The sequence below is a fragment of the Perca fluviatilis genome, chromosome 21 (genome assembly GCF_010015445.1).
Source record: "Perca fluviatilis chromosome 21, GENO_Pfluv_1.0, whole genome shotgun sequence".
Classification (NCBI taxonomy): domain Eukaryota; kingdom Metazoa; phylum Chordata; class Actinopteri; order Perciformes; family Percidae; genus Perca; species Perca fluviatilis.
Genome location: NC_053132.1, coordinates 8,259,069 through 8,271,084, shown reverse-complemented (window position 1 = coordinate 8,271,084; position 12,016 = coordinate 8,259,069). Strand labels below are relative to the sequence as shown.

At 39.1% G+C, this 12,016-nt stretch overlaps 1 protein-coding gene across 4 annotated transcripts in view; it reads right to left on the bottom strand.

Moving 5' to 3' along the window:
* The window catches only part of wnk4a (WNK lysine deficient protein kinase 4a), a 46,597-nt gene that overhangs the window by 11,753 nt on the left and 22,828 nt on the right, over positions 1 to 12,016 (bottom strand). For all 4 annotated transcript variants that reach the window (XM_039788532.1, XM_039788529.1, XM_039788531.1 and 1 more), the window contains exons 6-12: positions 10,446 to 10,534; positions 9,284 to 9,503; positions 7,555 to 7,885; positions 6,300 to 6,451; positions 4,877 to 4,950; positions 2,689 to 2,824; positions 2,070 to 2,186 (exon numbers count right to left, since the gene is read on the bottom strand). In XM_039788532.1, coding sequence (XP_039644466.1) covers positions 2,070 to 2,186; positions 2,689 to 2,824; positions 4,877 to 4,950; positions 6,300 to 6,451; positions 7,555 to 7,885; positions 9,284 to 9,503; positions 10,446 to 10,534 — 1,119 coding nt within the window. The remainder of the gene's footprint in view (positions 1 to 2,069; positions 2,187 to 2,688; positions 2,825 to 4,876; positions 4,951 to 6,299; positions 6,452 to 7,554; positions 7,886 to 9,283; positions 9,504 to 10,445; positions 10,535 to 12,016) is intronic.

The window sequence follows — 12,016 nt, the reverse complement described above, 5'->3', positions numbered from 1 at the left end:
TAGCAAAAGTACAATATTTTGTAGAGAAGTATAAGTACAAAGTAGCAGAAAATAAACAGTACAAGTACCTTAAAACTGCTCTTAAGCACAGTATTTCAGTAAATGATGTCCGTTACTTGCCACCACTTTATAGGAATAGATAGAAGAATACTTCATATTTGTCCATCTATGAAATCTACACACCCACCCAAACACACACAAACCTCCGCTCAGCTAATGCTTATTCTTTGGAAAAAAAAACAAAAACATAAATCATCTCATGTAAATCCACAATACAGCAGTTTGTTAGAGGAGGTTTTGACTTTTGCATATTCATGCAGTTTTGAGTGTTGCTGTGAATTGTGGGTTGAGGCGTGGAGACCTTTTCCTGTCAGCATGGCATAATTCAGCTCATTTAAAACCCCTGAACTGAGAACCACAGCGGCTGTTGTGATGCCAAGCCCCACTGCTGCGCCAAGACTCAGTAAACAAAAGCCCACTGTGTTTTAAAGAGTCAGGAAAACAAGACGTTCAGTGAACACAAAGTGCTGCGGCCTCATCACGCCTCGCTCACACAGGTCCGCGCATGTGTACACTACCTCTAAAGCTTAAAGACAATAACAGAGGGATGGGGCAGCTCACCTGCGTCACTCACTTCACAGAAAGTTAGATATAATATCAGCCAGAGATAGGATCGACAAACAAAAAGCTGTCAACTACTGTAGAAGCAGGATGAATTAGGAGTACGTTCAGCTGAGATAGAGGAATCTGTTAGACTTATCAGCTGTCTCTAACAAAGATAGATAAGTTCCATTGTTAACCCTTCATACCTCCTAAATTTGGTTTTAATGTGAGAAAAAATACCCACTGCCTGACAGTATATATATATCTTCATTGAAGCTCTACATTGTTCACATTTCAACCCAAGACCCCATGTTTTTAGGTCTGTCCCATTCAATCAAATGAAAAAATTAAAGATCTGTCTTGTGCATCATTTTATACACATTTCACCAAAATTCAGTCCGACATATTTGGTATCTTAAAGCCTGAAGTCCTAAGAATTTCCTCTGTAACTATACTGGAATACAGTTACCCATTTATTGTATCCTAATTACATAGTGCCGTTCCATGTTTTCCGTTACTCCCCAAGCCTGTTACTTAGAGCAGTGTTTCTCAAATCGCAATACGTGTACCCCTAGGGGTACTTTGGAGGAGGGGGTATGTAAGATGTTTTGCAAAATGTTTTTCAGTTACAAAGCCGTAGTTACTTCTACTGTCTTTTTTTTCCAAGTTTGTCCCTTTTCCCGAAGTTTTTGTCGTTTGTTTTGACCTATTCTTGCATTTCTTCCTTACTCTTTTCTACTGTCTTTTTTTCTTCAAAGTTTTTGTCTCCTTTTTTCAAAGTTTTTTTTCTGCTTTTTTCAAAGTTTTTGTCACTTTTTTCGAAGTTTATCGCTTTTTGGAATTTTTTGTCATTTTTTGTCATTTTTGTCGCCCTAGTGTTGCCTTCCTTTATTGCTTTTTTGAAGTTTGTGTCTCTTTTATCGAAGTATTTGTTACTATTTTTGACCTATTTTTGCCTTACTTCCTTCTTTCTACCATCTTTTTTTTTTTCGCCTTTTTTTTCGCCTTTTTTCACTAGCATTTAAATGTTTTCCAGGTACAAGGCTGTTGTTTAGTAAATCTATCGCTGACATCGCTGTATTGTTCCTCATTATATAGACTTTTTTTTCTACCAAAAATTATTCGCGCTGGTTAGGGGGTACATGGCTTAAAAAAACTGTTCAAACATTACTGAAAAAAGCTTGAGAACCACTGACTTAGAGTATTGATTAAAGACTCTTTAAGCACTTCTTTCACAGTTAAAGCTTAAAAAGCTCCAATGGTCAGAATCATCACCAAAATATAAGCAATTGTTACTTTTTTCCAAAGCCAAATTAAAAAATAAATCTTTCACAGTTAAATTGTAAAAATAACTGGGACAAAAACAAAAGCCACCCGTTTTTTTTTTTTTAACCTGATCAAAGTGTTTTATTATTGACATTCTGAATATGGTACCAGTTGATCATTAAGGACCAGTAATGACTCACCATGACAGCAGCAATGTCTTCAGGGTTATCTCCGTCCAGGTCAAACTTAAAGGTAACCATCTTGTCATTGTGCGTCTGCAGCTGACACTCCACCACCCGGTCCACTTTATCAGAGAGCTGCAGAGACGGGACAGGATGGGACATCAATGGTAATGACAGGTGTCTGTTCACCCTCTAAAACACTGAGCAAAACACGGGAGGAACACTGTGTTTTATATGCATGTGTGTGTGTGTGTGTGTGTGTGTGTATGTGTGTGTGTGTTTGTTTGAGAAAACATGTGGACATCTACTGTAAAATCCAGTGTGTTTATGTGTGTATTGCACTCTTTGAACCTCTGTTTGCACATGTGGTTATGCATGATCTGTTTGTCTCTGTCTGCTGTCCAAACACGCTCGTTAAGAAGCCACAGAGTGTCCTGATCAGATGAGAACTGTACTGCGGTTGCCCGGGGGAAGAGCAGCATAGCTACTGATAACGTTACATAATCCGGGTGGAGCTTCACCGCTCCCCTCGTAAATAATCCGCTAATTCAATATTTTAATCCAGCTGCTTGATTGATATGTTTACAATGTGCTTTTGCAGTGTTGTAATTAAACAAAACATTTTGATTTATTGTACCCCCGTGATGCGCAGCCTGGAGCGTGACCTCCTCCTGAACAGCTTCCCGGCAGTTCGCTTTGCAGCCGTTTTCTCGCTCTTCTCCGATAGGCCCTCGTAGCCGTCGCTCAAGCCTGAAGTCACATCGGAGGCGTAGCTGCACAGCAATAAATTATACATGCTACCGTTTAGAAAATACACCCACAAAAAATAAAAAATAAAAAGCCGTTGAAACATTTCCCAGGCAGTAATTTAAAATGTAAAGTCACTATCTACAACAGAAGTGAATTGAACATCCATCATGGCTGATCATCTTGGCATCACACATAATAATAAACAGCACTCTGAAGTGTCAAATAAAGTCTTGGGTTACAGTGGCATGTCTCTTGCTTTTAAACAACAGAGTTAAACAACACAGTTTAACGAGGCCTGTTCAGAGTCCATAAGAAGCTGGGCTTCGTCCGAAAGAAGCAACACGTCTGTGTGATCTGCTGTATTTATACAATGAAGAAGTTTTAGGTTTCAGAGAACTGGAGAACATTCAGCATGTTTTATAAAAAGCTTTGGTTCAGCTAATTGCGTCTCCTGGGTCTTTTTGGATGGCTGCGGTCCCGGACTCCCCACCATCTACCTCTCAAACACAGGCTGCAAACATTTACAGGGCTAATGGTTGGCAGCGTCCACCCGTCTCTATTTAAAAACCTCCACCTCACGGATAACTTAGTTCAAAGTAAAGCCCGTTTTCACCTTTAAACACTGAGTATGTGGAAATCAGACATTAAGATTAAATATTTGTGTTGATACTGCAGGTTTAGATGGAATGCAGTTGTGCTCATCATCATCAGTAATCTGATGGCTTTTCTCAAAGGAAGAATCAATTAATGGATCCCAAAAGGTCAGTGTAACACTTATCAGTTCAATTTTCTAAGCACAAACAGACATTTGGAAAAACAGAAAAATGGGTTCAAATATCCAATTTTCCTCTGCCTTGACAAATTGAAAAATTGGATCTTTAACCTATTTTTTTTTATTAAGAGTATCAGAAATTTAGAAAATTACAAAATTGCGTCTGAGCTCCAATTATTTAATACTGCAATGGTATTCTCTTCCTCTACTTTACGGAATATGCAGGTCATTAACTTCATATGGACCAAAATGAAAAGCTGATAGACTTTGGGGTCAGAGGCGCTTGCAACTGATGGTTTCGAGTGGGGGGGGGCAGGGCGTAGCTAGGCGGAATGAGAGAGAGAATACTTATTTGGTAGCATTGAATAATTGGAGCCCAGACGCAATTTTGTAATTTTCTCAATTTCTGATCCTCTGAGAAAAAAAAACGAAAATTTGATATTTGAACCCATTTTTCTGTTTTTCCAAATGTCCGTTTGTGCTTAGAAAATTTTGCTGATTACACTGACCCCAAAAAAGTGCATGCCAAAGCTATCAAAGACATATTACTCAACTAGACTCGACATTTGTATCAATCTACTATTGACAAGTCAATCATGGAAGACAAACTAAACGGTAAAAGACCTTTTGACAATCACTGGGTTTGTTCTACAGCACATTGAGAATCCCACCCAAATCTACACTGATATACAACATATTTTCAACTATATTACCTATATTTAAGCACAGAAATTAATTTTAAAATGTATGGTTTTGAAAATGGATTGAGTCAAAATTTTCTTTATTTTACATAACTGTAAACTGAATATATTTTAGTTTTGGACTGCCGGTTTGACAAAAAAAACAAGCAATTTGAAGATGTCAAATAGAATAGAAATTGGCATTTCAATATTTATTATATCATTATAAAAAAAACATAGTACTGAACAGAAGATGGAGCCCAGATGACGACACACTCATCCATTGTCGGCTCTAATGCCTGGAATAAAGCCGCTCTCTCCCTTAACATCCCACCAACATGGGAAACAGGGAAACTGGGCCTCCACAACATCACACAGAAAGCTGCAAGGGTCCACTCTGCCTCACTACAACAAAAACACTGAAGAGCCAGTCGACTGCCTCAGGCTTGTTGTCGCAGCCCCACAGATGTGGAGGAGGAGTTATAGAGGGAATACCAGACATTTCTACTAGATTCACATTGATTTGCAGGGCTCTAACTCAAATAAAGAAGGGACTATTAAACTCTATTGTTCCTTGAATGTTAAAAAAAGAGCGTAAAAGAAGGCTGAAGAACCGGAGTTACCTTTCCACAGGAGAGTTAAAGCCACTTGTGGGCCCTGAGGTGCCACGCTCTATGTTGCTGGAAACTGCAATACTCTGCAAATAGAAATGAGGGAAGTGGTTAGGTGAATGTAGATTAAAGACTTTTACTGATTTTCTTTTTTTTTTTAAAGCTTTAGTACAAGTAGTAGCCAGAATTTGCAATGCAATATTTGACCAGTTATGTCAACACAAACTGTTTCCTTTTTTATGACTCATTACTTATTCCTCTATTTGGCAATTTGCTTCAAAGAAATTTGGGCACATTTATGTTCCCCACAGGATGGAAACTACTTACTTTGTCAAGAGAATCTAATCAAACTTTACCTGTTGTTTTCTCTAGCGCCACCATGAGGTTGAGATTTTGGTTTTTGAGTGAAATGTCCTGCAACTATTGGATGGATTGCCATAAAATTTGGCTTAAATATTCATGTCCCCCTCAGGATGAATTGTAATAACTTTGGTGATCTCCTGACTTTTCATCTAGTGCCATAATTAGGTAAACATTTCAGTTTTCCCAATACTTTGGTTTTAGTTCAAATACTTTCAAAACTAATGACATTCTCAAACATACTTGCTAAACATCAGCATGTTAGCATTGCCATTTTAAGCATCTTAGCGTGATGACGTTTGAATGTAGCTCAAAACACTGCTCAGCACAGATTATTTTATTTAAAGATTTATTTTTGGCATTTTAGGCCTTTATTCGATAGGATAGCTTAGTCATGAAAGGGGAGAGAGAGGGGTAATGACATGCAGCAAAGGGCCGGAGGTCTGAACCGAACCGGTTGTATGATATTTTTAACTGTGTCTTTATGTCTTGTGTAAAGCACTTTGAGTCGCATTGCTGCTGAATTGTGCTATACAAATAAAATTGCCTTGCCTTGCTGCGGCGAGGACTGAGCCTCTGTATATGGGCGCACGCTCTACCAGGTGAGCTACCCAGGCGCCCCTCAGCACAGATAAACAAAGCATGTGAACTTGAATTATAATTTACATTTGTGGCCATGTAAATGTAAAATTAAATATGTGCTGGCTTGAAGAAAAACATAAGATGGATAGAATTGTCTTGCTTAGCAAGAAATTAATTACACTTTAAAGGCAGATTATCAAAAAGAAACACACAATTCTGTGATTACAACGAACAAAAGAGCATTTCATTTTCAGGAACTGTTGAAGAATTATTTATCACCTTCATTAGCAATGGGTTATGACTCCTGAAGGTTTTGTGTACCTTATTGTCAGGTGATTACTTCCCAACTATGCACTGTTTACATAACTCTCTGTCAGCACTGTATTAGATGAGTAATGTTGATGGAGGAGGTCTGGTAAAGGCATCCTTCTCCCCTCCACCCCCCTCCGCTCTCTACACTTCTGATGACAAGTTCTTTATTGAGGCCACTCACCGAAGGGAAGCGCAGGGCTGGGATGGAGAGACCGTTTGCAGTCGGGGGGTTGGTGTGCGTAGTGGGAGGGGTCGCAGACGTGTTGAAATTGCCGGCCTCCAGCAGATCCTGAAGCCCAGAGGAGCTCAGATAGCCGTCCGTCTCGCAGTCAGCTGTTTAAACAAAAGGACATAAGCCATTAGCACGTGACCAACTGTGGCATGACTAACTGACAGAAACTGATGCACACACACAAAGAATATTTGGGCTGTTGATTTAGATAAAAACTGAGAAATATGTAATAACTACAGCACACTGTGGACTGTGAGATAAGACTTACAGGGACTGAATAATTTAGTTAATCACAGTTTCACATTACAATGTACGCCTCCCATGTCAACAGCTCTCTGTTCATTACAATTGTATAGCTAATGCAGCGAGAAACATTTGTCTCCAGTCAACATAAAACAAATCAAATTGAGAGGTTTCAGACTTTCATACACCATTCTGATGCACATGTGACTGACACATGATGTCAGTTACAGTATGCAGTGGTGCCTTTATGGAAGTGTTGTAATTTAACCTAATGTTAAAGTACTTTACTGGAGTACAATTTTATGCTACGTTCTACAACAATTTAGAAGGAAATATTGTACTTTTTACTACATTACATTAACCTGACCGTTATTCAAAACATATGCACAACTTACAAAATATGATGCATTGTTATTGGTGCTAATAATACTAAGGTATGTTTTTACTTTTTTGTCATAGTCTGGTATTGCTGTTTTTATCCCAAGTACTTATTCCACCACTGATTTCAAATGTACTATATTGTTCAAATTGTATTCAAATATTTGAAATTGAGCAACCTCATAATAATAATAATAATAATATAATAACAATAATAATAATAAAATAATAATAATAACACAAAAGCAAAGCTTTTGAACTTTTTCTTGTTTTTTTTTATTTTAACAACATTCACCATACTTGAACTTTAAGAATTTGTGGTACTGCAGAGCCGTTAGGATTAAAGCACTGTTGAAATATTGGCGTTATATATCTTCAGTCTTCAGGAACTACTGTTGGAGAAACATCCTTGTTTAAAATTTGATATTAGTATCACTGATGACACTATCATTTTCATATTGTCCAAATGGATTTGCAAGTGTTTTATAAGCCTAAAAATTTGAACTGAAAGCATGAAAACCACCACAGATAGAGGGAGCCTACAAACTTTTCATGGCATGTGATGTTATATGACGCGGCTCACAATTAGCAGAGGACATGCTGTTGAAGCGCAAGTGGAAGTGCTGGTCTGCCTCGGGCTCCTCTGCCTCTGCAGGGTAGTTGGAGCTAACGCCAGAGTCCACAGAGCTGGTGACAGGGGACAGGGTGATGGCCGGGGTCGGGGACTCGCTGACTTTAGGCAAAGGAGGAGGAGTCTCTGCTTCCTCTTCTATGGCTTCTTGCTCCTGCTTCTTCTTCCGCTCCTCCGCATGCCGCCTCAGCTTCTCTCTCTGGCGCTTGATGGCCGCCACCCTGTCCCGTATGGCCTTGGCCACGAGCTTAAAGTCTGCCTCACACACGAAGCCAAGTACGACCTGAATAACGAGACACCGAAAAATTCAGGGCACAACATGAACACGTGCATACATCATGGTCCATGGTGGGCTGCTGCAATGTGTAGACAATTTGTGTAGGACTGTTTCACTTGGTGACCGGATCACGCAAGCTGTGGCATCAACAGTCAGTCCTTTGACGTGATAAAAGCTTTTGTGCCAACAACAGTTGTTTTGTAAAACCACCACACACAGACTGCATTCTTCTGTCTAGCGCAGCCTCCTGTGACACCCAGTCCAGCAGAGTGGGACACTCAGTCCGAACCTCCTCTCAACACATAGTCAGATTACAGCAGATCGGCCGGACTAGATATCCCCTGCTGATACCAGATTTGATCTTGATGAAAACTACCACAAAGAGGTAAACAAGTAAGGAATTGTGACTTGCATTTTCATTAAAAGTGACCTCTATGGAGGGGGGTTCTGAAGGACATAAGAGCCTGTTTCGTAACAAGCAAGAGAGCCATTATATTATTAAAGACGTGACCTCGGCTGCTTCCTGAGACACACTCTCACATTTCGAACCACTGATGATTAAATGTTGAGCCGTGCTCTTGACAAACTCTGCAAGGCGCTCTCTTTATGTGCTGGAGTGCATTTCCTGAAGTCTCTGCTGTCATAACTGAACCGTAAAAGAAGCCTAATGATGCCGGGGTGCATTTGCGAGGCTGCTTCACTGTTTGGGGTCAAGTGTCAAAAGACAGATAACACAAAAAGAAACTTCAGTTACACTAATAATGTCAGACTCTGTGATGTGATGTTACCTTAGCCTGTGACAGAGTCTCTGAATCTAATATCTGTACGCACATGATTGTCAAAAGTTACCATATCAGCAACATCCACTGAATCACTAACATCTTGAAACTGTCTTTTGATCTGTAATTCAACTTAGAATGTTGAAGGAGAAAAGTAATTAGCAACAAAAAACATTACAAGAGAATCTAATTTAGGCTGTCATCTAACCATTTACGTCAATACTAACTAAATATCCAGTCAGCCTTTCCCCAGAAAACCTACAGTATAAAAGGCTATCATCATAAATCTAAATGTGGATGCAGAGAACATGTTGGTTGACGCTATCTGTTCAATCAATCAATTACTTAATTTCCTCACTAATGGCTGCAACAAACTGGGTCAGAAAAGCAGTAAATGGGTGCCCGGGCAGCTCAGTTGGTAGAGCGTGCGCGCCCATATGTAGAGGTTCACTTCTCGACACAGCGGCCGCGGATTCGACTCCGACCTGCGGCCCTTTGCTGCATGTCGTTCCCCCTCTCTCTCCCCTTTCATGTCTTCAGCTGTCCTGTCAAAATAAAGGCCTAAAATGCCCAAAAAATAATCTTAAAAGAAAAGCAGTAAAGGTTTTGTCACGTGTCAGCCTACCATCTCCTGAGACACCTCCTCGGGCACGTCTTTGTACAGCTCAAAGAGAAACTCGATGGCGTTGTTGTCCTTGTACTTCCCGTGGAGCTTCTTGGTGTCGTCCATGCGCAGCCACAGCTTCAGGCCCGACTTCACCATGTCGTCCTCCTCTGCCAGCTCCACGTGCACGCCATTGTTCTCCTGGAAGAAGGGGTGCTCCAGGAGGTCCTGAATGGTGTACCTGCAGTAAAGGAAGAATCTGCTTTAAGGCACAGTTTGCAGGTTTTAAACCAGACGTTGTATTAAAGTAGTTTCTCATCATTTGTATTCATCTATAACTAATCAGGCAAATATAACTTCAAGCTTTGGGGAATGTATTTGCATCCTTCAGCAGGTTCTGATCTGGCTGATAAACAGTGCAACAGGGAAATTGTTTAGGCCAATGAAAGCATGCCAAATGTCCTTTTGAAAGACAGGAAGCGTTATATGTTGTAAGGGTTGTAAAACATTTTTTCTATCAGGTTACGTTGATTATTTTTTACTCGTATTTACATGTACACCAAAACACTAAAACTACACTAAAACAGGATTTTGTGCAAAATCACATCAATAATCAAAAGCATGGATTGGAACTATTGTTTTTGGTTGATCATAAACAGTAAAGACATGTAAACCAGTAATGTCAGCCTCCTGCTTTTGCAAATAAAATATATTATTGTTTTTGAAGGCCAATACTACTTCCTCTTTGGATTATATTCACGCTTATATGTTTTAGAAGCTGTAGCAGAATCCTAGATTTCACAAAACTGCGATAAGGGTGAGTGAAATTATACAAAATGACATTTTATTGCAGTCTATGTTGAAAAACACTCAAAACTAACCTTAAAAAAGCCCTTTTATCAACTGTACGTAAGTCATAGTTTATACTTTTTCACCTAATGTAACATTTTAGTCAAGAATATTCTGTTACGGAATATAAAAATGGAATCCGATTAGATTTTTTAAAAATGATTTACTTGAGTTATGATAAGAATCTCCTGCTAGTTTACTGGACAAAGCAACAAACAGGAAAAGAGTCTAATAGAATATGGACAGTGCACTTCATAAAGATCAAAATATACATTATTCACATGCAGTTTGTTATTGTGTTATTGTTGATCACAGTGTATGTTCTCACGTGTACCTTTCGTCGTTGTTCATACGAATGCAGCCCTCAATGATCTCCTTGAGCTCTGGGACTTTGACTTTGTAGAAACTGTCAGGTTTCATTCCCTGTGAAAACAATCAGAAGAGCTTTACTAGTTTTGGTTTATCGGACTTCATACTGAAGCAGGTACCAGTTGACGTGTGCTTTAAACATTATAAGTGATCAGCAGCAATGATCTCTTCTATGTACATTTATCCCACAGTTCTCCTGTCAAGAGGATCTAATCGAATGTTAACGGTATCCTCTGCTTTGTGACATAGGCCACTAGCCAGCATGACATTCAGCTCTGCAATCATGTCAACACCAGACGGGAACAATACCAAGAACTTGTGAAAATGGAAAAACCCCAACATGCGCTCCTTCAAGATATTTCAAGGGAACTCTTCACAGCTGGAGCTTGTATACACAGTTTTATCTCAAGACAGAACATATTCAGGCAGGACTTCTCACTTATATGAAATGAGGGAGTTTTATTTCTCCCTAAATGCTATCATGAGAATGTACATAAGATTACAGCAGCGCTCCCATCCCTGTAAAAACACCGATAAGAAAGCATGAGTCGAGGTCAAAAAGATGTTTGGCCTACAGATACCCAGGCAACCATCTGATGTTAGGTCAAAACACCCAAATAATTAGATTTAGCAGCAGAAACGCTGAATGATACACTTTGTTATCACATTCACAGACTGACATGTCACACAGTAATTGCTGTCTTTTGTTGTTATGACCACAAATCATTTTCTCAAGATATTCCTGCCATCTGTTTAAGTGAGACAAAGCTGTGAGAAATATTGTTTGTGTTTGACTTTTGTTATTGTCAAAAGAAAATGCATTCTGATGTGTGTTACAGAATCATTTCACCCAAACTCAATGCAAACACAAATTGAGGAGCCCAAACAAAAAATGCAATCACCGAAATGCTGTTATCTTATATGTGAAATGTGATTTACAGGATCTGGAGCAAAAGGGTTTCTTTGTTTTGAGCAGTTTGCATCAGTGTCCTCACAGGCACCTGCAGAATTAATCAGTTTTCCCACTATTCAAATCAAATGTGTGACTCTGCTTCTTTCCTGTGGTGACGGAGATCAAGATCTTGAGAAATAGGCTTTAATGACAATTATTTCAATGATTCAAAAAACAATTATTGTACATATGAATAAAGTATGGTAATGTCTTGCAAGCAAAATGTGTTTTGCTTTGACATATATGTATCTCAATTCCACTGAAATATGTACTGGCTGTTCAAGATGGACAGGTCCCCATTGCAATTAAAAGCAATTTGTGTAAAAAAAATTTAAAAAATGCAGGCAGGAATTTAAACGGAGGTATCTATGGTTAGGGTTGCTTGTGTGTAGGGGAAAGAAGACGATCTTAAACCATCCAAGCAGGAGAAACTGGAAGAATCTCAAGCAAATGAAGAAGCATTTAATAATTTAAACAAAAGCTTAATTTAATTAGCCTGGTCCTACCAGACTCTCGTACATTTCATTTGAACAGAACAACTCCACTGACAAGTATTAACTTCCTTACATTTTAAAACCAAACAA